The 24,524-nt window shown below is 39.9% G+C and overlaps 2 protein-coding genes across 3 annotated transcripts in view; one reads left to right on the top strand and one right to left on the bottom strand.

Moving 5' to 3' along the window:
• LOC146506250 (ADAMTS-like protein 2) overlaps positions 1-2,576 on the top strand; it is a 40,727-nt gene extending 38,151 nt beyond the window's left edge. For both annotated transcript variants that reach the window (XM_085178927.1, XM_085178928.1), the window contains one exon: positions 122-2,576. In XM_085178927.1, coding sequence (XP_085035053.1) covers positions 122-249 — 128 coding nt within the window. In that variant the 3' untranslated portion in view covers positions 250-2,576. The remainder of the gene's footprint in view (positions 1-121) is intronic.
• A 2,919-nt stretch (positions 2,577-5,495) lies between these two features.
• On the bottom strand, positions 5,496-17,372 carry fam163b (family with sequence similarity 163 member B). Its single transcript, XM_085178922.1, has 3 exons — positions 16,518-17,372; positions 11,263-11,378; positions 5,496-10,228 (listed from the first exon to the last, which is right to left on the bottom strand). The coding sequence occupies exons 2-3, from the start codon at positions 11,353-11,355 to the stop codon at positions 9,782-9,784; spliced, it is 540 nt and encodes a 179-aa protein (XP_085035048.1). The 5' UTR covers positions 11,356-11,378; positions 16,518-17,372; the 3' UTR covers positions 5,496-9,781.
• Positions 17,373-24,524: the final 7,152 nt, after the last annotated feature.

Below are 24,524 nucleotides of genomic sequence, written 5' to 3'. Positions count from 1 at the left end.
TGTCTGCCAGTTTTGGCAGAGGCGGTATTGAAGAAAGATAGACAGCTCAGAGTGGAGTATAATCTCCACAGCTGTTTGAAAGTTGCCTCCAGGACTAATTGTGAGTCTGACTGTTTCCCAGATGAGAGCTGTCAGGATCGGCCCTCCACCAACTGCCTGCTAGCTCTTAAGGTCAACCTGTGTAGTCACTGGTACTACAGCAAGGCCTGCTGCCATTCCTGCCGCGCCGTTCGACCTCCAGCCTCCTAGTCGAGGATGCCGCGGCCTCTCTCCACCCCGACTCTCAACTCCGGCATGAGGAAATACATTCAGCTGTACAGCAGTTACTGTGAATAATGAGGAAAAGATAAATGTCAGTCTGGCTTTTTTAAAAAGACGAAGTTCCTCAGATAACTTGGATTTAGATGGGTCAGTTTAAATGATCTCAAATGAAGTCCTGTCAGTTCCTGTTGATGTTACAACATCAGCTGCAGTGTTCTCACACAAAATTAGACAAAAGAAATGTGCACTTTGGGAGGCACTTTGAAATTAATGAGGACGAGTAAACAAACGTCTCTTTTATTCTGCTTCACTGCTACAAAAAGATTTTAGTTTCTTCTTGTTTTGAGAGGATTTCCGACACAATGCATGATCAAATATTAAATAGTTCCTTTCTGCTCTTTTCCAGTCAATATTTGTATTTTTTAGATTCTACCAGAGTAGCTTTGCATGAGTAATATTTCAAAATAATCCTCACGTATCTTATAAAGACCCTTGTGGCAGCATCTCAGTAACAGCAGGTACAAACAGCAGGTGAGTGGAGCCTCTGTTCTCACAGTCAGAGCTGTGCGCCCTCTAAATTTGCTCCTGAGCTCACTCACTTTTTGACCCAGCCTCTAGTAGTGAACCAAGGAAGCGCAGTTTTTGGCACATTTATCATTTATCAGCCCCTCGGGGAAAATAAAGCAGAGCATGCCTCTCCCTTATTATCATATTTCTTCTTATTTTCTTTATATTTAACCCTGCAGACCCTGTTGTACCAGTTGTTACTGAATATTTATGGGTCCATCATTTCAGTTCCTTTAGAAAATTTGCGCTAAACAACATGCGGAGTTGGAGACAGTAAAGAGGTCTCACAAACCTCTATCACCAGTTAGCAGCATGCTCCTGTTGTCGCTGCAAGGAAGAGCTCTATTAAATTATTTCTCAACTGAAGATATTGCATGAGTAGAATATTTAAAACAGATACTGTTTATGAAATATTATTTAAATGTGTTTCAGTTTTAGCGTCTGGTATGGCCAAACAGGAAGTAAAAAAAAAATTAAATATATATAAATATATATATAGCTTATATTTCCATTCCGTCTCCTGCCTTTTGACGCCACACCGGCGTGCCTGCAGGATATGGAAGCATATTTATTAGTGATAGAGCATTTTTCATTTAGCGTGACGCTCCTGATGCCAGTCTATGGTTATTCATCAGGTCAACTGATACCAGCTCTGGTCTGTGTGCGCGACAGAGGAGGAGAGAGTTGATCCGAACACAGACAGAGAGATCCCTGAAACTTGAAGTATGGGTGAAATGTATTCAGAAGACGTGTACGTGTATGTCTAACTAATGTGTACTGTGTTTTTATATTGCCGATACCTCTTTGTACAAAACTAAATATGGAGTTTGTGTACTGTTGATAATAAACTGAAAACCTAATGGTACTGACATGTATTTCAATTAAATAACAGTTCAAACATTTCACCTCTCTCATGTTTAACTTTTGCACTTTGGATATTTTTCTTTACAGGAATGGATACAACATTAATTTGCCAAATCTCAGCTTTTATTTGAGTAACAAACTGTAGACAGAAATCTGTGGGGACATTTTAACACATAGTCACAACAAGACTTGTCTGACTTGAAGATTTCTTTTTCTTAAAACACAACTAGGACTGGCTACTTTTCGTTATCGTGCCAGTTCAGAGGATGGTAGTTTGTTGTAAATATCTCCAAAGCCTCAGTTAGACTGGGGCAATCGCACATCTTTAAGAAAGGTTAGTCTGTTGGTCCCGTAGTCAGTGTTGGGGAGTAACGGAATACATGTACCGCCGTTACGTATTTAAAATACAAAATATGAGTAACTGTATTCCGTTACAGTTACCGTTTAAAAAGGTGGTATTTAGAATACAGTTACTTTGTTGAAATAAATGGATTACACGGCGGTACTTCCCTGTTTCATATTGTGGCGGGTCAGGACTGTTTGGGTTTTGTTTGACAGCTACGTTCTGTTGTTCCAGGCGGCAGCGTTACGGTTGCCATGGTTACAGGGTGACGCTCTCTCTCTGCGCGTTTCCTGGGTGAGAGAGCGGCTTTTTGTTGTTGTGCTAAGCTAATAGGCAGAATGCTACAGGTATAGCTCTAAGACTCGACTGTACGCCGTGTTCGTGTTTTCCTCCAAAAACAATAAGTTCCGTTGGAGCAGCCTTTCAACGCCTCTCTCTGTCTCTCGCTAGCAAAGTTGACCCAGACAACAAAGTAAAGCTATTTTTCGGCTACGAGCCCGACACGGAACCCGACGTATTAGCCAGAGGTCCTTTACTACGGTTCGGAGCCAACCTTCAGTAACAGTAATAAATCACAGCAATAGTACATTCATGTAGTTGTAAACAGCATGATAATGTATTAAGTAATCCAAAGTATTCAGAATATGTTACTCTCATCGAGTAACGTAACAGAATACATTACAGAATACATTTTGGGGCATGTATTTTGTAATCTGTAATGGAATACATTTTAAAAGTAACCTTCCCAACACTGCCCGTAGTGTAGTGCTTTACACATTTACCTAACAAGTGCCTGTTAAAACTCAGGAGGAGACCCAAACTCCTGTTCACTAGCTGGGCCCACGTCTTCATTTTAGGTTTGACAGTGTTTTAGAAGGTAAAGTGAATGCTCTGACATGAATTGAGCTGCGGTTTGGGGAAGGCCAGAAGGGGACTGGTGACGGCTCCTGGGCCTGACAGATCCCCATGTACTAAATAGAAAGGAAGAAGTTAAAGAATTGAGAACAAGGAGGGAGGGACGGTGGGGCACGTAAACAAGAATGAACAGCTTGCAGAACTGGGGGAACCTATATATGTGTTTGGAGGCGTGATCCCGCTCCTGAAATTCCTATACATAACCTCCAATAAAATTGTGTCACGAAGGGCAACTGCCACAAAGAATAGTCTGCAAATCATCTTTTGTGAATACAGGAGCAGCCAAAATAATCTTCTTCATCTTAGGAAGAGTTAATATCTTTAAATGGCTATAACAGAAGACTTGAAACTGAAAAGAAAGGCTTTACTGGGCTTGTTTGCGTTGCTATATCATAGCAAGATGTGAACTGGGAATGAATGAACTGCACCGTTACATGTCTCCTTGTCCTTGACTCCCACCTGTTTTTACTTGTTTACTTCATATCATATTTGCATGCAGATTAAGCCTGCATTTAAATTCTATTTATTTAGTTATTTCTCTCAGATCGTTAAACACCACCACGACAGCTGTGCCTCACACATATATATCTAAACTCTCATTTAATGTAATAAGAATTATAATCAATCAGATTATCTTGTGTCTTAATGATGTGATACTGATAAATCTGTGAACTTACACATTAATATTCAAATATTATGGCACAGTTGTGGGTCATTTGACCCAGGGTTTTGAGTTTTCTTATACTTTGATATTCATTGTTTATGTTTAAGTCTCATTTAGTTATCTAAGCTCGTTTCTATTTTGCCTAGGTTGCCCTGTTATGGTTCATTATGTTCATTCCAGTCAGCTGATTCTCCAGGTGTTTCCACTTCCCCTGATCACCTCCTGTGTGTATTTAAGTCCCGTGTCTTCCTTTGTCCAGTGTCAGGTTGTGTGTTGAGTTCTCGTCATGTTTCCAGGTTTTTCCATGTTCAGGTTTTTATCATGTTCTAGGTTTGTCTTCTTTGTGTATTGTATTTAGCATTTAGTTCTAGTTAGTTTTTCCTCAGTGTGCGTCTGCCTTTTGTTTTGTACCTTTATCCAGCCACAAACAAACAACTCGCCTTTTGTTAAATTATAGTTTCGTTCCAAGTGTCTGCATTTGGGTCCGCTATTCTCCCGCAGATTGTGACATATTATAATTAGCTCCTTTTTCATAGGATCAGTTGCTCTCCTGCCAGTTTGCGATTGGTCAAATCCTCTTAACACCGCCCCTTTCACGTGAACTCACTCATCTTATTAAGATGATATCCACCTTGACTGCTTAGCCTGATTGTTAGGTTAAATGAAGCCAGATATCCCGGGTATGTAAACTTGCTTCGTAGTACAGGGACCAGGTCTATAGGCCACTCCACTGTAGCGGCTGTCAGTGCGCCCCAGGGTGGCTGTGGCTGCAATGTAGCTGCCATCACCAGTGTGTGAATGGGTGGATGACTGGATATGTAAAGCACTTTGGGGTCCGTAGGGACTAGTAAAGCGCTATATAAATACAGGCCATTTACCATTTACCATTATCTAAAATACTTATGGATTTGACAGCAGGTGTCAAAGATATGTGTCAAGGCTGTGCAGTATAGACGACCCAAATGCAATATGCTGTCAAAATTAAAAACAAAGGCCATGATCTTTGGTCTACTTAGCAAAATGCTAAAGATCCAAGCCATAAACTAAAGTTCAGCTATACGAAGGAGCAAATGAGAGAAAACCACATGCAGTAAGCAAAAATGAGCCGTCTATCAGACGCCTTATCACAAAGGAAAAGGGAAAATAGGGCTACATTTACACTGCGAGCTGATTGGGACGTGACAGAAGAAGAAAGAGACAAAGATGAAAAGAAATGAACACAGGTGAAGACAATCAGGGCAGAATGTAAAATTAATGTAAGACACGAAAGAAAACTAACCTTAAAATATAAAACAGGAAGTAAAAAGTAAGGAAGTAAACAGCTAAGCCTGAGCATGAAGATGAGACAAAGAGAGGCATAAACAGGGAGACTGTCATAATAACAAAATCGACACAGAAACCACAGAAATAAGAAAATATCACACAACCCAAACATCTTGTAAAAAAATAACAACAAAGGCAAACAGGAACCACAAGCTCAACAACTTCAAGAATAAGAAATGCAAACACGAAAACAGCACAGAAATCTGGGACCAAGGGCTCAAAGCAAACTGCAATTTAAATGACATGAAAGTGTAAGAGTTTCATCTGTAGCAGAGGGAGCGGCATATTCTAATTTAGTCTAGTTCAGAGTCCTAAAACTGCGTCTATGGTCTGTAATTTAGCTGGGCTAAAATACTGTAACTACAATATGTGAGTAAGTGTAGTTATTTTCATACAAAGTAACGTAAAGTGTGAAAGTGGTGCTGAGGACGTTGTGTTCATTCTTCTCCAAGACCCTCCTCTCCTCTCTGAAGCTGTTTTGGACGTAGACAAGTCAATGAAATAATGCACATTTTGCTTTAGTCATTTTCTCCTGGAGGGAATTACACAGACACCCCAAAGTTTTGCATCATTTTATTAACACAGCAAATGAACTTGACACACAGAGCGGCTACAGTAAACAAAGGTTTGGCTGCAGAGGTGACTGACGCCTCCTGCTGGCCAGTTTGACAGACCCAAACGTCTCATCTGCTGCACTGACAGGATAATTGAAACACATCAACTACTGAAGCAGACAAAAAAACAAAGCAACAGTTTCAATCTTTTCTAAAAAATAAAAAAATAAATAAAATGAAAAACTGCTGTGGATAAAAACTCTGCAGTCATCACAGTGAGCAACCTGCAGCTGTATCTCAGAAAACACCTTAAGTGGCACAAATATGTTCTCTTACCCTGAATAGTGTCATTCCTCAATGAGCAGAAGCAATCCATGACCCGAACTCACACAGAACAGAAGGAGCTGTGAGGACAGTGCTTTACTTAGGACGACCAAATAAAAATATAACTTGTCTTGACATCTTTTCTAAGCATGTTCAGCTTTCTGGAGGCTGCATGGAGAAATCATGGGATGACTATATGATACATAATGTATGGAACATGGTTTTTCTGTGGACATTAAACTTAGAGACAATAATCCATGTATGAGGTCATGAAAGATGTGTAGATGCTGCACATATATGCTCATTTATTTTTTGATGCAGTGAATTGAAGGACTAAAAGCACCTCACACAAACAAAGTGAAACAGCGAGCAGAGGACTGAAACAAACCAAATGCACTGACTAAATAAAGATGGTGGCTTCAGCACCAGCTGGCACAGACCACACTATGACGAGGGGGCAGGAGTTGGATGATGTGCCTCTCTGTTTTTGTCTTTATGGCTGTGATTCTACCATCCATCCGGCTTGAAGCTTGTTAGAAAAGTGAAGGATCATTTGCTAATGTTTACCAAGAACTGAACTGAACTACTGTGCAGTCAATTTAGCTGTGTCAGTGTATAAACAGCCAGTTTTAAGGGTTTTTTTGCAGTAATACTGCACTAAACTAAGCAAACCTGCATATATCTTAATGGCCATCATGTAGCAACTGCTCTGGTTGGGAAGGACAGTGCTTTCCTGAATTGATAGCTTCTATTACTAGTTTCAAGCCGTTATTTATTTGATATAATATGAGTCCATCTTCATCCGCTTTATCCGAGGCCGGGTCGCGGGGGCAGCAGCCTAAGCAGAGAGGCCCAGACCTCCCTCTCCCCAGCCACCTCCTCCAACTTATCCGGGGGAACACCAAGGCGTTCCCAGGCCAGCCGAGAGATATAATCTCTCCAGCGTGTCCTGGGTCTGCCCCGGGGCCTCCTCCCGGTGGGACATGCCCGGAACACCTCACCCAGGAGGCGCCCAGGAGGCATCCTTGTCAGATGCCCAAACCACCTCAGCTGGCTCCTTTCGATGTGGAGCAGCAGCGGCTCTACTCTGAGCCCCTTCCGGATAGCCGAACTTCTCACCCTATAATATGAGGTTTATTTTAAATCATGGTCTCGTTTAGAGTGAATTGTGAAGAGGTGTATGATTGGCTGGTAAGTTCCGGTTGTATAACTGTGTGGTCTGTTCTTGCTCTTGGTTGGATTTACCTTCTTGCTCAAAAAAGGTGGCCAAAAAATATCAGACTCCATCAATGCAGTTGGAGATATACATATATACATATACAGTCTCATACATTTTCATCATATAGTAAAAGTCTTCTGCTGAAAGATTTCCAAATATATGTTTCAGATCACAGCACTGCAGGTTGTGCACTGTTTGACAGACATGCAAATACACCCAGTCTCTCCGTGAGCCTATGAGAACAAACCTTTTTGATTAGCAGCGTACTATTTTATCATACATGTTGCTAGAGTGAAAGTTTGCTCCAAACAAAGTTTCCGATCCGATAAACGTGTCAGCATCTGTGTTGTTTTGTGAAAGAAGAAGAAATGAGTCCAGGAGCTGTAGAGTTGTTTCTCTCTATGGATGTAAAATTTGTAAAATATCATTTGGATCTACTGCTCTGTCATCAAGAATATTTGACATATATCTGTATCTTTTCCCCTTAAATACTGTATATACAATTCATTCCTCCTCTTTTAGGTATTAAATACTTAATATCTAAGTTGGAGAACAGCGTTTATCTACAGCATGATGTCTTAACAGGATATAAATGTTGTCCCTCATAATTCACAGTCACTGGATCACTGAATGCTCCAGAAAAGCCCTTTAAGATAATGTTAGTTTTCTCTGTTAGTACTGAAACAGTCACATACTGACATATCACAGCCTGGCTCTCCAGTCTCTGACTCTGAAGGCAAACAAAAAAACCAACAACCACGTGTTGACCCTGTGTGACAACTACACCAATGAACACAAATATGAGTCAACCAGAATCTGTATGAGAAATTATTTGAGCTTTTATGCATTTTTATGTATCCGTTTTCTTCTTCTTCTTTTAGCTGCTCCCTTTAGATGTCACCGCAGCAGCTCATCTGCCTCTATCATCACCATATCCATGCATGTCCTCCTTCACTACATCCAGGAATTTTCTGTGGTCATCCTCTTCTGCACATTCTGTTTTTTTAAATTCTGTCTCTTTATACAAGGTGTGATCAATCTAGCCAGTCTCCCATTCATAATCATCTTCTCAGGCACATCCGAATAGCTGCGATTTTTAGACCCTGTCACGGTAAAATCTCATTTTGGGTATTTACACTGTGACCTTAAACTTTGGCAGAGGTCAAACATCTTTTGTTTAAAACCGACCCAAATTTCACAAGAAGGCGATCAAATGGTAAATGGACTGGTTCTTATATAGCGCTTTTCTACTCTTCTGAGCACTCAAAGCGCTTTACAAAACTTGTGCATTCACCCATGCACATTGTTCTAAGTGCTTTCTAAGAAGCATTCACACACATTCATACTGCGATGGATGCATTGGAGAACAATTTTGGGTTAATATCTTGCAGGATATTTGGCATGCAGACTAGGGGAAGCCAGGAATCGAACCACCAACCTTCCGATCAGTAGATGACCTGCTCTACCGCCTGAGCTACAGCACTCGGTGATGACCAAGAAGCTGCTCAAAGGCAGAATTGCTCAGTTTATCAATCACGAGTTCATGAATTCAACGTGGGGAGTCTGAGGGAGAGCAGTCAGAGGGTCTGCGGTGTGGTTTTATGTGCCGTGATGTGTCCGCTCAGAGTGCATTGAAAACTCCACAGCAACGCGATCATTCACCAAATTTGCCTCACTGGGATTTTTACCACCAAAATAAAATGAACTCTTAAGATCAACGTTTTCGCACAGTGAAGGAGATCCAGCATACACTGCATGAAAAACAATAGAATATGAGTCCAAATTAAAACTGGGTAGACTTTTTGATTTTTATGAAACTGCGATGAAAAAGCTTGTAAAAGCATGTCTTTTGTTTCTGATTTTCAGCTCAAACTCTGTGTGACGCATATGTTTTTGTTAAAAATGAAAATTTTTTTTGAACACATGGCCTCTTATGGCATGAATCTATTTAATCGCTGCGTGAAAACATTTCCGTGCGCTTGGTCTCAACACGCCATCCCTCTTTCAAAGGAAGAGACCGTGTCTGTGCAGTTATGAGCTTTTACCTGAAGTTAAACTAAGTGTGTAAGAGTTGAAAAACAGCTTACATACAAATAAATACTCTCTATTGAAAAGATTATTTCCTCAGTCGTTGGATTTAACAGACCAATAGCTGGGGACTATTTTCAGTGACAGATTAATCTACATTTGGTGCTTCAGTGGTTTTTTGTGACAGCAGGATGGTGTGTGCGGGGCTAGGCCTACGTGTGCTACAATGTTTGCATTCATGCTAATGAAAGAACAAGTCACCGAGGTCAACAGTGAGATATTTAACTATTTTAGGAACAACAGTGGAGCTCTGTGGGACAGAGAGAGCAGGCTCACATAATACTTGCTGGTTTTGGTCTGACATTAGCTTTAATATCCACACAACCAGACTTATCTTACGTCCTCTGTTCGCACTGGTGTGGTGCATTTAAACAAATGAAATCTGTGTCGATTTTTGTCGATTCTTGTTTATGCTTCGACAGCAGATATGTTAAGTAGCTACTTACCTAGCTATTCAGCAAATAAAAGGAGCAGTTTTTGAAATTAGTCCCTTGGTGTGTTTCAGTGATGCATTCACCTTTTTGCTTTAGCGTTGCAGAATTTCCATCATCGCTGCCCTGACGTTTGGTCTAAAAGCCATTTATCAGTTTAACACTGACAGCAAAGTGCTGAAATAATTGAATGTGTATCGAATCGTTTAAATCAGCGGTGCTGCTTTCCTAAACGTCGGTGCTGACGCTGTGGGTGACTACTTCCTTCATGGTGACCTGGCGGATGAGGTTCAGCTTCTGGTAGAAGCTGGCCAAGTCCATGGGCAACTCCATGTCCTGCTGCTGCACAGTCCTGTAGCTGATCCTGCGACCGCCATTGCACAGCCTCTCTGGGTGCTGCAGGTAGAAGGGCAGTGAGCAGCGGGCGCAGGAAGGGCAGAAGGCATGCGAGCGATAGCACCTGCGTGGCGGCGGAGGCGGAGGCGAGTAGCTGACGGGGCCGTTGGCTTCAGTGAGGAAAGTGGGAGGGTACGTCTCGGGCTCGTCACTGTATTGCTCTGGCGTCGGAGGCGTAGGAGGAGCCGACAGAGCCAGGGGGCGAGACGGCGACATGGTGGCGAGCTCAGGTTCCTCCTCTTCCCCCTTCTCAGACTCCTCCCTCTTACAGCAGTAATACTGGACCAGGTGAGAGTCAAACATTTAAAAAGACAAACGGTTAACCAAAGGGGAAAAGAATGAGCACTTTCAAAACAAATGTCTTGATGCATTCTCAATCATCCAGGTAAGTAAATCTCCAAAAGTTGATTCTGTTCATCTGGACAAAACGCTACGCCCAGATGAACAGAATCAACTTTTGGAGAGTTTCAAATCATATGTTTCAACCAATCAGATCCGTGTTAACTATAAGTATAAACCACAGTAAATATAGGGCATGAAAAACAAGCTGGTTTGAGTAACTTTGAAAGATAGCGAGCGAGTGTAGTGAGCTAGTTGGCTTGTCTTTGTCTGAATCTTAACATTTTCATGAAAGCAATGAACCGTCTGTCTATGACCACCTACTGGTAACATGGAAGAAATCAGGTGTCAACAGAATCACAAAGATGAAGAACAAACTACCACCTGAGGAGCTTTCTAAGCTAGGAAGTAGCTAGCGTATACTTGGCGTTTCTGTGAGAGCATGAAAGGCACTTGCAGACCATCACTTTCAAATGATATTTGGCAGGTGATTACAAAAAGCATCCATCACTCCTAAAACTACAGTTGCAACCTTACATGCTAACTGCTAGGACTCACTCAGGAAGAAAACATGTGGATGTGAGTTTCTGAAAGTCTCAGAAAAAAGTCCCATTCGGTTTTAAAGGTCTTACAGTTGAGGATTATTTCAACATGAGTTATTTGTTATTAGTGTGTATGCTCTGTCTCGGCAGGTTGTGTTGCACTATTTGGATGTCAGCTGTAGATTTCTAAAAAAAAAGCAAGATTGTTACACAAATCCAGTCTGGCTAAAAGTAAACACAGAAATGTTCCACTTGGACTGCTTTGATAATTAGGAAAAACTGTCTGGGGCAGCAAATTACTCCCAGCTTTTTGCACTGCACACATCATGTGTGAACATTTGTCAAGTTTTTTGTTTTCATGAATGCGGTGCTGAGGTGCATTTTGCATTCTGTTAAACTTTAGATGTGTAATGAACAGTGAGACAATCATACCTGCAACCTACATAAACACAGCACAGCGACGATCGTCAGTAAGATGACTGTAGCCAAAATTCCTCCTGCGATGACCACTGTCCCGGCTGACATCCGAAATCCTCTCCATCAACACCCTGCAATCAAAGCAACGAGTCAGAGTTTATTTTCTGGTTCGAGTAGTTTAAAGGACTTCACACATGACTGAGAAACCAGGAATTATTCATCCGTACAGCCATTTTTGGCAGTTTATTTTTGTTTGGGGTGCAAACCCAGATCAGTGATTGAACCTGGTTAAATGGTCAAACACGGAAGCAGCGTATGTATGATTGCTTTAAAGGAAGCTCAATCAAAATCCAGATGGAGAGAAGTTTAAAATTATTTTAAACTTTTCTTAGATGAGAAGGGAAAAGGGAGAAGGAGACCACAGAGGGAATATTAGCAGGGTTTTCCTGACTCACACTGGGATTTGGCTGGTGACTGACCTGCGTAAGGACAATTAGTCAGCATAAGAGCAATGAGTCTGCAATGAGTCTTTGTTATGTTATTTGATAGAAATCTGTGGATTTTTTCAATTCTCTGTAAACAGGAATGTTTGTTATGGTCGAGTAACTGAAACCCTCATTAAAATAACTCATTTAAAAACCTAAACTTATTACAACGCTGGCAGTTTCCCTTTGGCTTTGCCCAAAAGCTCTTTTGGGAGAAAGTGAGGGTTTCTATGCAGGAGACGCTTATTAGAGAAGAGATTGGGTTGGAAATGGAGCAAGAAGAGAGAGAGGCACAGGTCAGCCAGGAGGTGCAAAAGAACAGATGGAAAGAAGATAATGAGAGGAGGGGAAAGAAGCAGGGTGAAGGATACACAAAGATGAAGAAGGTCAGAGAAAAAGAAGGTAATGAGGAAAATCATGTTATGGGGAGAGAGCATAGTGACAGGGGAGGAAAATTAAAAGAGATGATGATGATATATAAGGAGAAAAGGGATGCAGATGGTGGGTGGAGAGGCTGTAGGAAAGATAATGATGTTGCTGTTACATTTTTACAACTATACTTTATGGCTCTGCCGTGAAGCTCTAAAATGTTTGAACTCTCGCCAGCAGCCATTACAGAAAATACCGCTTATTGATTGTTATACTTCATTTTTGTCAGTAATCTAATTGGTCAGAAAATGTAGTCACAGTAAGCCAAGTGCAAAGCCGGCCAACAATCGAGAGGTCCAAGGAAGAAAATGCATTTCCCACTTGCTCCAGACTTTAAGGAGAGCTCAGTTTAACCTGGCAGACCATAATCAAGCATCCTCGAGACATTTTAATCTGGATTTTCCACTGAAACAGCTCTTCTCAGAGTTTTCACATTGGCATTGAAATCACGTAAGAAATATTGTCAAGTTGAGTTCCACTGTGTCACACTCTGAAGTGGACATTTAGTCATACCTTTCATCGTGTCTGGATTATTAAAGAACAAGGTGTACAAATGTATACGTTTCTAATAGAAATTTCTCCAAAAGTTGATTCTGTTCATCTGGACGTAGCGTTTTGTGGGAATGAGAATGAGAATTTGCATAATTATGATTAAGGAACTGACCTCCCAACCAATTGTTCCTTCAGTGGGCTGGTTTCAGTCATTATGCAAATGTATGTTTATAAGATTTGGGGAAACCTGCAGTCAGCTGAGACTGAAGAAGTCACTTGGATGAGTGACGAAACGTTTCTCCCACAAAACGCTACGTCCAGATGAACAGAGTCAACTTTTGGAGATTTACTTTCCTGGATGATTGAGAATGCATCAAAACTAATAGAAATTGTATAATTTCTTTGTGTTCAGGTCAACTGGGCTTCTCAGACACGTTGTGAAGGTTAAAAAAATCTAAACAAGCCTCACTTGTCAGTATTTTACAGGCTAACTGTCCATTAAACATTTGGCGCCTGTTACTTGAAGGCATTCAGCTAAATGCACTTTAAACACCCCGTGAATTAAACAATAAGGCAGCCACTGGCGCACAAACATGCACTAAACTGTTTTCAGATTAGAAATTGGAAAAAGGTTATACCTAATCTAGTTTGTCTCCTTCAAAATATATAAGAGAAAAACAGAATCATTACATCATTACATTGTATCATTTGCTTTTCATTCATATTTAATATATATATGGTCCCAAAGCAGAACTACATGTGTATTAGTGAACTGAAAGAAAAATTAAAACATTATTGAGTCACTAGCAAATGTTTGTCAACCATTTAATTCGTCAACAGAAGGAAATCTACAAGTTCCCCTTGCAGGCAACTGAATGACTGCAGTCAGTCAGTCCAATGTTGCATCATGACTTTGAGTAATGTAACTAACATAAAGCTAAAATCTTAATACATTACAAATTCTCTGAAACGGTCCAAAGCTTCATCAGGGAGAAAAAACTTCCTCATTGGTGGATTCTGAATATGAGTCTTTAATCATCGTCCATTGCTCAGCAGTTTGAGTTTGTTCTTTGCAGCAAGTACTTTGAGTACTCAACAAAGTGGAAATGATGCTAGTCTGGTACTGGAATGTTTACCATAAGTGTTAGGCAACAGATTAATAAAGTGCTAGACTTTAACACATCAAAACTGGTGAACGTGCTGTTTGTGCCTCACAAAAAGCCTTATAATTGTCAGGCAATTGGATTAAAAGTACAATTTTTTTTTTTTTTTTACCACAGGTAAAAGCTAGCATACTCCCGTCCTCAGGGGCCAGTGTCCTGAGACTGTTGCAACACACCTGAATACAATTAGTAGGTCATTAGCAAGACTCTATAGAACTTGACTGCATGCAGAAGTGCCAACCCCTAACCCTACTCAAGTAAATTTCAGTAAATGTAAGTGTTTGGAAAAATGTACTTCTAAAAGTACTTTTAGTGCACCATGTTTGTCATTTTCTTTGGGCGTCTACAGGGATTGTGCCATATTTAAAGCCAACCTGATGCAGGTTTTTGAAGAACCACAGATTTTCACTTCATCTCCAGAGAGTGGAGGTAATCCACCTAGAAGCTACCAGATGTCATAAATGTTCTGTGGAGCTGTAAGATTGCATGATACTGGACAAACAGGAGAAACAGACAAATACAAAGGTACTTTCTAGAATTAAAAATAAATAAATGCAAACTTTGGTTTAGAAAACTAAGATGTGACAAGTCTGCTTTATGGATCTTTTTAGAACACTTTTTGGTATGAAAATAATTTAAGGAGCTAAATGTTGAGCAGTTCCCAGTAAATAATAAATATTATTATATACTGAATATATAATAATATAACATTCATTATGTTTGACCTACTTACATGCACGTTTCTTCTGATAAAAGCCTGTCACGGCCATTTAAACCAAAATTAAAAACCCTATGGATCATAATTTATAGCAACCAAACACTAATGCATGAATTAAACTCTCTCTGTTACTTGCACATCACAGAAAAGCACGACCACAGGTCTACTTGACCACACTTTCATGCTACACGCATTTTGTCACCGTAATCCATCTGAACTCTCAGCATCATTTTCATATGATCTGTAATCTGTAAAGGCTGCAGGCTGAAGATGACAGCATGTCAGCGTGCTGTGATACGATCAAAGTCGGACACGTTTGAACTTGAAGCCACTCAGAAATTTTATACAACACACTCTGAGCTGATGAGCTGCCTCATCAGCAGGCTGAGGATCAACTCATCACTGGCTATTGCGTTGGGTTTCCATAGTGACGGTACCCTGTCACCCCTGAGGGCTGGAGAGTCATTTACACCCACACAGCCAGTCAGCATTATACACAAATGACCAAACACAACACACACACTCAAAGGTCAACAGCCATCAGTCCACCCTTCAGTGCTTGCTGAGCGCTTCACTCCAACTAAGCACAACATATCTTCTTCATTAGACTTAAAAATGAAAATAAATCTGATAGGTTAACCCAGCTTTCATAAATATTTATTGTCAGGAAATGGGCTGCAGAAGTGCACGTTCTAGAAAAGCACAATAACATCCTAAAACCTTTTTCCTGCACTTCTTGATTTTAGAAAATTCTTTACACGAGTTTATTTGTAATGGAAAGGCTGATGTTTTATCACCAAACTGATGTTATTGCATTTCTCTTCATTGGTGATGGAGGTTCACATTGTGAAGCAGGTAAAGGAGAAACAGAAAGTTTCACTCGTATGTCAAAAATACTTTAAAACAGATTCTTTTAGATGTTTCTTACTCTCGACAGAACCAATTAAAAAACAAAAAGCAAAAGTTAAACTTACGATAATAACAATTATCGTAAGTTTATCCAACATCTGTGGCTTCTTCGACAGAGCCGTAATTTGTGGAGTAACTGGCTTGTGTTAAAGAGGGCAGGAAGGTGGAAAGGGGGCTGAAAAATGCACTAATGCAGTGCTAGTTATGTTATAAAGAGACCGTTCTATTAAACCTGGTTTTCTCCTTCGACCCTTTCAGTTAGTTTCCACTCAAATTCTATCACAGTGTGTGATTCAAATGCACAAACATCATATAGAGTCTGAGCCAGAAAATTATGAAAATATACCCAGTTCTTGATTTTTTTTTAACCATTTGATTAGATTACATTCAGACGATTAAAACTTTTGTTATCAAGGAAATGTTTAGAGCTTCTAAAGTAAATTTGTAGTTAAATGTATGATTTCAACTAGGAAAACAGAGGCAAAATGAATGAATCTGATTTCTCATCTTTTCATACAAAAGAACTGAGTAGGATCATGAATCTAACATGTTTTTATAAAACATAAGTAATGACTGACTTTCTGTTTGTAGAATGTGGAGATAATCCAGTAAATACAGTGAAGTTAATGATCCAATTATTACCCAGCATTAGAACAATTATTGTAGGGTCTACCTTACCATATAAAGCGCCTTTATGGGAATGCTGTTGTGATTTGGTGCTCTATAAATAATACTGAATTGAACTGAATTGAATTGAATTATTTTTCGTACAAGCTGCGGTTCAACGCACGTCAGGTTCTCTTCATTAAACACTCTTTCATTCCGTCCGTTCATCATCTGAGCTGCGTTTGCAGATTCTTATGTTCTAAATAAAAATACAAAGTTATCCACAAATTTGGAGGAAAAAAAACTAACTAAGACCCTACAATTGATTTAAAATGACTTTTTCATGCCCCCGCAGTGGGAAGCGTTTTTTTTTGGAGACCCGATAAGAGGAACACAATGCGTGGCTAGATGGTGTTTGATTTGTTAACGCGCGTGACAGGCGATGTGTGCATTAAGTGGTAATCTTACCCATCACATTAGTATTTGGATGGTCTCATGGCGTTAACCACGGCACCTCCGCTTCAGAATGTCCCGTTTTGTGACCAGAGGTGACGGGAAAGCAAAGTCGCGTTTAAGCTGGATGTTACCCAATCTGTAAATCTGTGAGTTTATCTGTATTTACATCCGCGCGCTGGTGTGAGCCATGACAACCATTAGTAGAAATCTGTGTTTCAGTTAGAGAAAGACGAATCTTCAAATATTTTCTGTAATTTCACAGCCTGTGTTTCTCTCCAGGTTTGAGATGCATATGCGTAAAAACGCAATTCTGAAAAACAATACAGCTCTTTTTCATCGAGGAGCTGTCTTCTCACACTTTCTTCTTTTACTTTTTCATGACTGGGTGTGTTGCAAGTTGGAGGTACAAAAGCGCTCATGAGCTGAAAAATCCCGAAATCTGATTGGAAATATTCCCAGTGCGAGTTTGAGGTCCCCAGATTTTCTCTTGGCTTTGGTCCCAACAAAATCTTCAAAAAGCGGCTGATCCCAAGGACGAGAGAGGAGGAGAAAGGGTCGGGTCCGCTTCTAAGTAACTGCAGGTGTATGCTGTGCACACTGGATCCGGTCTCATCCTGTCTGTGTAGCAGCACATATTTCCGATGCTGACCCGAGAGAGGACGCGACGTGCGTCACAGCAGCGCGCTGCAGAAACAGGTAAATCCAGGTAGATTCAGGGGGGGAAATAGAAAGAATTGTAATAATCTACTTTCCCTCTTCTTAGAATACGTTGAACATTTTCCAGTATATGAAAATATTCGACACTAAATTACCTTTGTAAAAAAAAAAAAAATCTTCTAAACTCACTAATTTTCGTAACATATATAAAACTGTGTGAAATACACAATTATATATACATATAATTATATATAATTATAGGATACTGAGAATGTTTTTTTCAGTTTTAAAGCCAGCAGCTTAAAGTTTAAAAGTCACCAGTTATCTTGAATTAAAACATGTGAACAGATCTGAACTGTGAAGGTGTTTTACCCTAAATTATGTTAATATTTTGTGTTAGTTAACAGCATAGACTCTCCGTTTTATCACCCACTGGTCTCTTGACTTTTCTGGACTTGGTTTTCTGGAAACGGAAGCCATATTTAAAGAGGGCGGAAAGCTAATTAATTAGCTAACACAAGCTTTGCTAGCAGGCTGCATCTGCACAACTGAAGCTGAGGTGAAGTCTAACAGATGTTTACAGCTGTCTTAGTCAGATTCCATCTGTCACTTAAAGCAATCAGGGCCCTACTAAAGCTAAACTTTAGCTCTTAATACAAATTTCTTTGTTAAATGTAGAAAAAAAGTGTTGTTAATAAGGGATAACTTGGCTATGAGACAACTAAAAACAAAAAGAAAAGTGTCAGTTTTGTTTCTTATGTCTTATGTTTCTTCTTTAACAGCTTAAATTGAATTAATTTATGTCTGTATCAAATCTAATTCCCTTAGTTTGCTCTTCATATTCGCTATTCAAGGGACAAAACACCTACATTAGAGCTGAACTTGTTCGTCTTATGTGATCTTGTGTCCAAGGAATTTTTATGGAGCTACAATTTCACAAAAACTGACAGATGTTTAGTTTATGTTGCAGAAAAAGTTTGTTTTCTAATCTGAAAGTGATTTTAATGTCCATAAAACTTTCACACCTTTTTTGTGTTTAAACAGGCAACATAATTATAAATTTTGACTTACCATAGAGAAAAATTTAAATTTGTTGACTGAAGAGTTTTTTTTTAACAGGATTAAAATTCCTCCAAAATTGATCTAGATAAACAATTCCATACTTTCTGACTTTTCTAGAGATATATCAAAAAGATATTTGTATTCAGTCAGCAAGGAAGCACCAAACTCAGATTTGGAATATGTCTTTGTTGTCTTTGTTCCAAATAAATATAAGTTTTTGTTTCGTCTGCGTTACTCTTTGTTCGCAGTCTGCCACAGTCTCTTTTTCCCATCCTACACTTGGAGCGGCACCAAGAAGAGACGAGTTTAAGGGCTTTATAGAAAGAAAAGATTTTATTGCGTGAATTATTTAGAGGATAAAGCAGGCTGAGATTCCACTGTATTGTACAGACACGAGCGTGTAATATTAATGGAGTTGAGATGTTAGAGGTTATTTTTCGTCTTTGCTCCTGCGGTCTTGCAGTGCTTCTTTCTTTCAGCATGCAGCCGCTCCCTGAGGAAGCCTCTGCTCCGAGCAGCAAAAAGTGAAGATTTTCGGGTCAAAGCTGGAACAGTGACAGCACAGTGACAAACTGTGTCTTTTATTAGGCTGTTTCAGGCCAGAGAACAGATGTTGAGTTTAAAGTTGTAAATTACTTTTATATACCAAAATAGGCTCTGATCATGCTCATATGCTTCTTAAAATCATGCTTCTAACTCATTAGTGGGGGGTTTTGCTGTTTTTTTCTTTTCTTTTTTTGAAAATATTGCAAAACATTTTTATTATTTTTCGTCATAGAGCTAACATTTCAGTGTATAAACTAATTCAAGGCCTCATTTACGTGTTCTTGCCTCGCTGCTGAGAGACAACAGTCTAGTTTTACTTACATGTTTCACGTTAGACAGACGGGGTGATGTTGGCATAAGGTGCAGGTTTGTGCCCCACTGATACATTTATGTTTTGGAATTTGTTGATTCTTTTTATTCAGTTTTTACTGTCTATGACCTTTGGTTTAATTAGGTTTAAGCACTAAAATCTAGTCAGGAAAAGATTTTAGTGCTTAAACCACACTTCTTACTTACAGTAACACTGCTTGCTAACAAATCAATTGGGAGTGACAGATGTCTCTAACTAATGACCCAGTGTGTAAACGGACCTCACCAGAGGCACTAAGGTACTAATACGACACAGATGGAGAGTCCTCATATTTGTTTCTCACAGCTGGAGCCCTCAGTTAAATCTCACTGAGTTGACTTAATTGTCAAGCGCTGACATAAAAAAGGCAGCTTCAGATTTTGTTACGTTAACCACAAAACTGATAAGAAAACTATTTTACAGTCTACAGCTGAGCAAACTCAGATTCATTGTGTAGAGAGCGGACGGGGCATTGCTGACTTCAACTGAGGATATAGTCGGGTGGTGGAATGAACACTGAGGATCTCCTGACTCCCACTGACACTGCAGTGGAGTCAGGAGATGAGGGGGATGACACACCCACCACTGGAGGTCAGGTTATTCATATAGCTCAACTCCACAGCCGATGAGATTCACCTTAAATTTGATGTTTCTACAGGAACATTACAGGATCGGGAAAAATATTTTCAATGAAGTTGTATCTACTTACAACATAAGGAAACTTTAAAGTTGTCCGAATTTGCTTGTTTGTTAGTGCCACTGGGGTCACAGCTGAGTTAGTTGCTTCCATTTTGACTACATTAAACTGTGAACATGACGCTATTTAAACCTCAGTGAAAGGACGGACACATGACTCCACACTCAAACGCTGCCTCTCTCCATCCTCTTCCTCTCACTGGCCGTTTAATGGCATCGTTCAATAAGACAAACAGGCTTTCGGTGTAAGTCGTCCGCTTTGATGCGGAGATCCACATTGATCTCCACTTCGGGGCGACGGATCAGCTTACAGCAGGTGCACCTGCCAAGGTCAGGTAACAGACACGGAAGCACTGACGAGGCGAAGTCCAGTACAGATGAGGAATTCAGTGGGTCGAACAGTAACGTCAGAATAACCAGCAACTGAAAATCTGTTTCCTTTATCAAAATTAAAGGTGTGGATTTCTCAGCCTGGAAACTGCAACTTGAAAAGCTAGTCTGCAATTTATATACATGTACATAGTATGTCCAGCTCAATCTCATTTATATGGCAATAATCTAGCAATAGCTAAACATATAATGTTAGAGAGAAAACCCTTTTAACAGGAGAGACCTCTGTAAGAACCAGGCTCTGGGAAGGACGGGGGCAGGTTTGGCAATAAAGGGAAAGAGAAGAGGAAAAGGAGCATAAAGAGACCAAAGACTAAACAAAAACTAGAGGAAAGAAAACCAAATAATTTATGACACACATGTAAATATATGAAAAGAGGGGAATAGAGGAACTTCCCTGGCAGTCTCAACCTATTTATGCACCCATATGGGATAGTTCAGTAAGAACCAGGCTAACTGTAAGCTATAGAAAAAAGGAAATTCTGACCCCAAACTGGAAGCCGGTTCACAGGAGAGGAGTCTGATAACTGAAGTCTCTGCCTCGCTTTCTAATTTTAGAAACTCTAGGCACCACATGTAAGTCTGCAGTCTCAGACCAAAATGTCCTTTTGGAATAGTATGATGTGGTGAGTACTTTAAAATGTGACAGGGCTTAAACATTCAGCACTTTCTGTGTGCAAAGAAGGATTTGAAATGATTTTCTTCATTCAACAGGGACACAAAGAAGAGAATTTGCTCCTTTATTAAGCTGATAACAACAACAACAAGTAGTTAATAAGCGGATAAAAAAGTCACCAGTTCAGTGCCTCTGTTAAGAAAATGTAAGGTGCAATTGTTAAATGATGACCTAAACTGTGAAAAACTGAGTATTACACAGTACGTGTATTAATCAACTGTGCAGGGATGAAGTGTGTTGTGTTTTTAATTTTGTTTTTTAAAAGAGCAAAGAAAAAGTAACAGTTTTTTCATAATTAAAATGATAACAGAGCCCTGTTGAAGTTTGAAAATGGGCTAAAATAAAGTTATCTGTGTCTGTGCTTTCCTTCGTACTCTTCATCGTCTAAGCAGGCGAGTATCTGTCCTCCAGGACATGTTCCACTCCAGTTCAGGCACTGCAGAATACTTGATGTGACACGGCGTCATGATACCCACCAGATGCCTTCAGTCCTCCTCTGTATCTCTCACATTCTGCTTCGCTCTGACTGATCTGAGCTCTTGTTTTTTCAGTCAGAGCGTCATCCAGAACATGGCTCCTGACTTAGCGAGCCAAGGGCTGACAGGATGTTTCCATCTCCCTCTGGATCTCCACACAAAATCTGTTTACAGCTGACGCATCAGCACAACAAGCTGCAAGATCAGAGCCTGAAACACGCATCAGTGCTTTCTGTGGAAGATTATTACAGCGGTCCCCAACCCCCGGGCCTCAGACCGGTACCGGTCCGCGAGAGTTGAGGCTCAGGTGTGAAATTTATAGTTTTCAGGGTTTTTTATCGGTTTTCAGCGTTATTTTTTTTATCGTTTACTCGGTTTTCCTGGGTCTTTTCATGTGTGTTATGAATAAATTTTCTTTCTTCGGTACCGGTACTAGTTTTATTTTGTTGTATTTATCCACGACACCTTAAAGGCCGGTCCATGAAAATATTGTCGGGCATAAACCGGTCCGTGGCGCAAAACAGGTTGGGGACCGCTGCCTTATTATATACAAATTTTTTTTTTTTTTTACTTCAATTGCTTTTCTACATACTGTCTCTCATCACAAACATAATTTGCTCTTGAAACAGCAATTAAATCCTCGCCAACCCCCAAATTCTTAGTGAGGTCTCTATACTTCAATGTACAGCCCTTGCTAACTTGCTTAGGGTTTTCTGGCAAAATCAGACTTATTTTTAATATGTTTGCTTGGATTGTAGTCTAAGAAACTGATGTGCTGTTCTTGAACTCGCTTCCACTTTTGTTTAAGTTTTTTGCATTTTTTTGCAACAACTGCAGAGCAATATATAAATCGATACAAATAATTTACACTCAAAATCAACACTTGCACCTTTTTTGACAGTCAAATGTTTCTTTTTGGGGGTGATACCGCTCATGACGAGTTGCTTGCTTAACCCTTTAAGACCTACCATAGAACCAAGTCCGCCAGAGCTTATATTATATTTTTACATGCTGTAGAGCCATTTTTGGGAGCATTTCAAGTTGCTATACATCAATACAACCATTACAGCCTAGATTTTAATAATATGCATGCATTAAGTGCATAGTAATTACATAAATTGCAAAAAAGTGCAATAAACTACAAAAAAATGAAAATCGTTTTGGTTTTTTTTAACATATATTTCTAGTTAGAGAAATTTAAGAGGCTTATCCCTCAAAACTGTAAATACAAAAAAGTTGCACAAAATAGTTTCCCACCACAGGAAATTTATTTTGAGTGTCTTCATAGTTTTATTTTTGAAATACACCAATTTTTATATACTGCAGGAAAAACGAAAATAAATATTATAGTGCAAATTTGCAAAAAAGCAGCATATGCATCAAAATAAACTATTTCCAGCAGTGCAATATGAGTCCTAAGCATCCCAGAAACGACACAGGAAGTCATAACTTTTAAAAACACCAGTATAGGCTCATGAGGCCCTGATGGTAAAAAACTACATTTCTGCAAAATGACGTCACTTCCGGTTTTGGGCAGGTAATGGCGGACATGCGATAGTTCGCGCTGACGTCTAATCCAATGTAGGAAGTGTTATGAACAGCTGATCGGATCGGCAAAGCCTGTTTCTGGAATATTATGTTTTTGTTGCTGCAAGCGCTTTTTATGCAGTTTTTGCAAAGTTATATGTGGAAGGAAACTGTGACCGAGGACAAGCTGATGGCATAAGATGTAAGTACAACTCCTCCGGTTTCATATGCAAAAACAATTATTGCGCTAGCTCACGTGGTTGCAGAGCTACCGGGATTTAAAAATAGTTACGCAAAACGGAGCGTGCCTGCTCCGACAGGTTTTAAAGGGTTAAGGCTCTTTCTGCTAAATCCTATAAAGTCCGTTGTTCATCTGATGTGACATTTTCACTTGCCACAGAAATTCTGAAGAAAGCTTTTCTTTCTTAAGATTAAACTCAAAATTTCAGTCAGTTTATTCAACAAGTCCAACAAACGCAAACACATTTGTCTCTTAGCTGTGCAGAAGGATCAGCGTACAGCATGCAAGCCGTTTTCTTTCCAAATAACTGTTTCACATTCGCTTCAATCAAACACCACAACAGACAGTAGAAACAAATAGATATAGATAGAGTGTTGAGACTACTCAGTGCATTGGATTGGCATAACACAGACATCTTTGTGGCCGTCGTCAGCCGGGACAGATCCTCATTAAAACTGCTTTTTAGCAGAGATGACTCTTCTGTCTTCTGGCATTCAGTTACAGTTAAATCTGCTCTGACAAACTGGCCTGCAGGTTTAGATTGTGTCAGCACTGCCCTCCGTCCCAGCAAATCACGGTGGTTAAAGTCATGTTGGATTCCTCAGTAAAAGGATTGCATTCAGCTCTGAGAAAACATGGAAAAATATCTTTTAAATGGAAAATGTAGCTTAGTGAGTTCCCTGTTAGGTTATGCGAGCATTGCACCTACAGCACGTCATTATAAATGTGCACTCCTTTTTTTTAAAGAGGCATATAATAGATTTGATAGAAGCAAAATCACTCCTAATAGTCTAACACTTTAGACACAACCACCAAATAAGGGCAAACAAGTCTGCTTCCCACTTTAAAAAAACATTAAATGTCCAAAATATCAGTTTTTTCACTCTGGGCTGGAAGCAGTGCTTAAACAATGGAAAAAACACAAACTTTGTCCAAAAACCTCTCATGTTTAACTGTTTTCCACTTTTTCTTTGGTCATTTTAGCCTTTTTGGCCAGGGTGAAGGGAGTATCTGCCATCAAACAAGAAGACAGCCGCATGTAACTATGATGTTTGCTAGTTCACCTTACATGCATTAATGTAATAACGTGGTTAGCCTACTCAACGTAAATTACACATGAACAACATTAAGCTACTCACGCAGAGAAGAACGGCTGCTGCTGCATCATCATCCTCATCATTTCTGCTACACTGGCAGGGCTAGGGGCCAGGACTCTCCTCTTTGGGTTTTTGGGGGATGTTGCTAACTCCGGGTCCGATAACAGGCACCACACCCGCAGTAGATGTGCGGTGTGAGGTCTCGCAGCAAGCTATCAAATACGGCGCATTTCTCAGCTTTTAACAAAACGCTATACGTCACCAGGTGTTTCATCAGATTCGAGGTGTTACCTCCTTTGCAC

Source organism: Neolamprologus multifasciatus, chromosome 12 (genome assembly GCF_963576455.1).
Source record: "Neolamprologus multifasciatus chromosome 12, fNeoMul1.2, whole genome shotgun sequence".
NCBI lineage: Eukaryota > Metazoa > Chordata > Actinopteri > Cichliformes > Cichlidae > Neolamprologus > Neolamprologus multifasciatus.
The sequence above is the reverse complement of the archived record's forward strand: the minus strand, read 5'-3'. Positions and strand labels throughout refer to the sequence as shown.

Excerpts from the sequence above, each read along its gene's own strand:
- fam163b (XM_085178922.1), bottom strand. The coding sequence starts at position 11,355 with ATGTCAGCCGGGACAGTGGTCATCGCAGGAGGAATTTTGGCTACAGTC. Across the intron at positions 10,229-11,262 it reads TGTGTTTATGTAGGTTGCAG|TATTACTGCTGTAAGAGGGA; the intron begins GTATGATTGTCT and ends CACCTGGTCCAG.